The sequence below is a fragment of the Spermophilus citellus genome (assembly GCF_964194105.1).
Source record: "Spermophilus citellus genome assembly, chromosome: 2".
Taxonomy (NCBI): Eukaryota; Metazoa; Chordata; class Mammalia; order Rodentia; family Sciuridae; genus Spermophilus; species Spermophilus citellus.
This window is the reverse complement of record NC_138183.1, coordinates 258234378-258236632: the sequence shown is the minus strand read 5'-3', so window position 1 is coordinate 258236632 and position 2255 is coordinate 258234378. Positions and strand designations below refer to the sequence as shown.

Genomic DNA, 2255 nt, shown 5'->3' with positions numbered 1-2255 from the left:
GTGCAGGGCCAGCTAGGGAGGGTTGGACATGGCAAGAAGGGAAACTTGACCTTGCCTCAAATACAGGAAACTCTTTCAAATGTTAGTTGTTTATTTTGGTGCTGGGGATTGAACCCAGGGCTGCCTGCATAGTCTCGCACCCTCCACATTAAGCTACACCCTTCACCCCTGCCTTAACTCTTTTTTTTTTTATTAGTTATACATGGCAGCAGAATGCATTTCATTTCATTGCACAAAAATGTAGCACAACTTTTAATTCTCTGGTTGTACATGATGTAGAGTCGCACATTTTGTTTTAACCCTTACAGCACTTAACCCTTACAGTCTTATTAAGTAAGCAATCATGAAGATGATGGTCAGGACGATGGTGAAGACCATGGCACTGACGTTCAGTGACTTGGCAGTGGAGGCGAAGGCCTGGGCCCCAGTTATGTCACCCACCATCTTCCTGTCCCTAGACTGGGGAGACCCGATGGAGAGGGTCAGGGGAGAGGCAGGTGCTAGGCCCAGGCCCCCAGGGTCCTCTCTGCCCCTGCCTTTCACACACTCAGACTGTGCAGCAGGCCCCAGTGCTGGCTGCTCACTCCAGCTTGGGAGCAGTGTTTCCCTGAGGCCATTGTGTACTTCCTGAGACAGCCTGGGGTGCCACACTCTGCAGTGTGTAGCGGGTATTTCTGCCATTGGGCATAGGGAGAATTCCTCTGGGTTGGGGATAGGGACAAGAGTGACCCCAGATTCCCAGGCTGCTCCCTCCTGTGCCTGCCCTGGGAGATCCCCTAATGCCCCCCACACTTACCCAGAAAGAGGAGGGCACACAGGGTCAATGCACACCAGCCTTAGGGGGTGATCCACAGCAGCTCCCCCAGCACACACAGACCCACACATCCCAGGTGCAGGTGGAGTGTCAGCCTCCCAGGTACTTTGCCCACCCCCGACCCCTCCCACTGCCCAGTCCCCCCTCAGCACACACACCTTCACGGAGTAGGCGAAGGCTATGAAGCCCAGGCAGCAGAAGTTCATGAAGAGCGTATTGAACAGGGACCAGGTGACATAGTCAGGTGTGATGTCCTCCCTGCTAATAGAGATCACAGTGGACATCCGGGGAGACAAGCCTGGCTCCTGGTACACCTTGTTCTGCATTGAGAAGTCTGATATTGCTGAGGTCGGAGTCTGGGAAGTGCGATTCTTGTCGCCCACAGAAGCCCTTTTGTGGAGTGGGGCCCAGATGCTGGGGAGGGTCCTGGAAGGTCTGGTCCCTTCTCAGCAGCCTCCTCCCGTGGACCCTAAAGTTCTGCTTTCTCAGAGGTTCTGCTTCCTGGTGTTTGTACATTAGTTAATTGTCTGAGGAAAAAAGATGGGGAAAGAAATTAGTGATGATTTCACTAGGGCCAGGTGTCTGGAGAGGCCCGAGTTGGGGGTGGGGACAGTACTTCCTGCCTAGGACCCCAAATCAGAACCTGCTCAGCTGACCCCTCTGTGTTAAGGCTGTGGGTGACCCAGGTGCTCTTCCCTGGCCTGCAGGTCTCCACAGTCCAGGCCAACAGCAGCAGGAGTCCACTACCCCTGTTCTCCCCAGGTCCCTGAGGGTGTCCCCAAAGCCCACACTCACTGTCCTGGGCCCAGGTGCCTTCCAGGCCAGGGCACAGGCTCTGCAGCTCAGTGGATGAGAGGCGCTCTCCTGGGGGATCAGCGCATTTGCCAGCTGCCCCCAGCACAGAGCCATGGACCTGTGCAGGCCTGCCTCTCTTCCCCACCCTGGTCAGGTCTCCAAAGGCCTTGGCGTTGGAGGAAGTGTCGGAGCAGGGGTCTGGGACCACCACACAGCCAGTTCCTGGAGAGGGCGGTGGCCCACTGGCCAGGGCTTCCTGGGATTTCAGCCTTTCCTCTTGTGGCTTCACACACACCCACAGGAAGATGGGGAAATCAGGGTGCAACAGGGCAAGCCTCCTGCAGCGGAAACTGCCTGCGGCTGACTTGACCCCCTGGCAAGGGTGGGTCCCTCACCACCCAAACACCGCCATTGCCTCAGCACCCTCAGCTGGGGAGCAAGCCTCACCTGTGTCATGGTGGGGACAAACTGCTTCTAAGCCAGGCAAGCCCCCAGGTGTCCACGGCCAGAAGGGACTGAAGAGGCCACACAGGGTCCCACAGCCCCTGGTGTGCACATGGGATGGTGGGCTCGACAGGGTCCCAGAGGGGAACCAGGGGCTGCCTCCACCACGAGACCCAGGGACACACCCACCCCAAGCCACCCG

General features: G+C 57.3%; 1 protein-coding gene across 2 annotated transcripts; it reads right to left on the bottom strand.

Moving 5' to 3' along the window:
* Positions 1–294: 294 nt before the first annotated feature.
* Positions 295–1865, bottom strand: LOC308642665 (interferon-induced transmembrane protein 2-like). 2 transcript variants are annotated; one of them, XM_081281800.1, is made up of 3 exons: positions 1818–1865; positions 973–1341; positions 295–459 (listed from the first exon to the last, which is right to left on the bottom strand). In XM_081281800.1, the coding sequence occupies exons 2-3, from the start codon at positions 1138–1140 to the stop codon at positions 319–321; spliced, it is 309 nt and encodes a 102-aa protein (XP_081137926.1). In that variant the 5' UTR covers positions 1141–1341; positions 1818–1865; the 3' UTR covers positions 295–318. The 2 variants fall into 2 exon arrangements, with proteins under 2 accessions (XP_081137926.1, XP_081137925.1); XM_081281799.1 differs by lacking the exon at positions 1818–1865 and adding an exon at positions 1610–1746.
* Between the last annotated feature and the right edge of the window lie 390 nt (positions 1866–2255).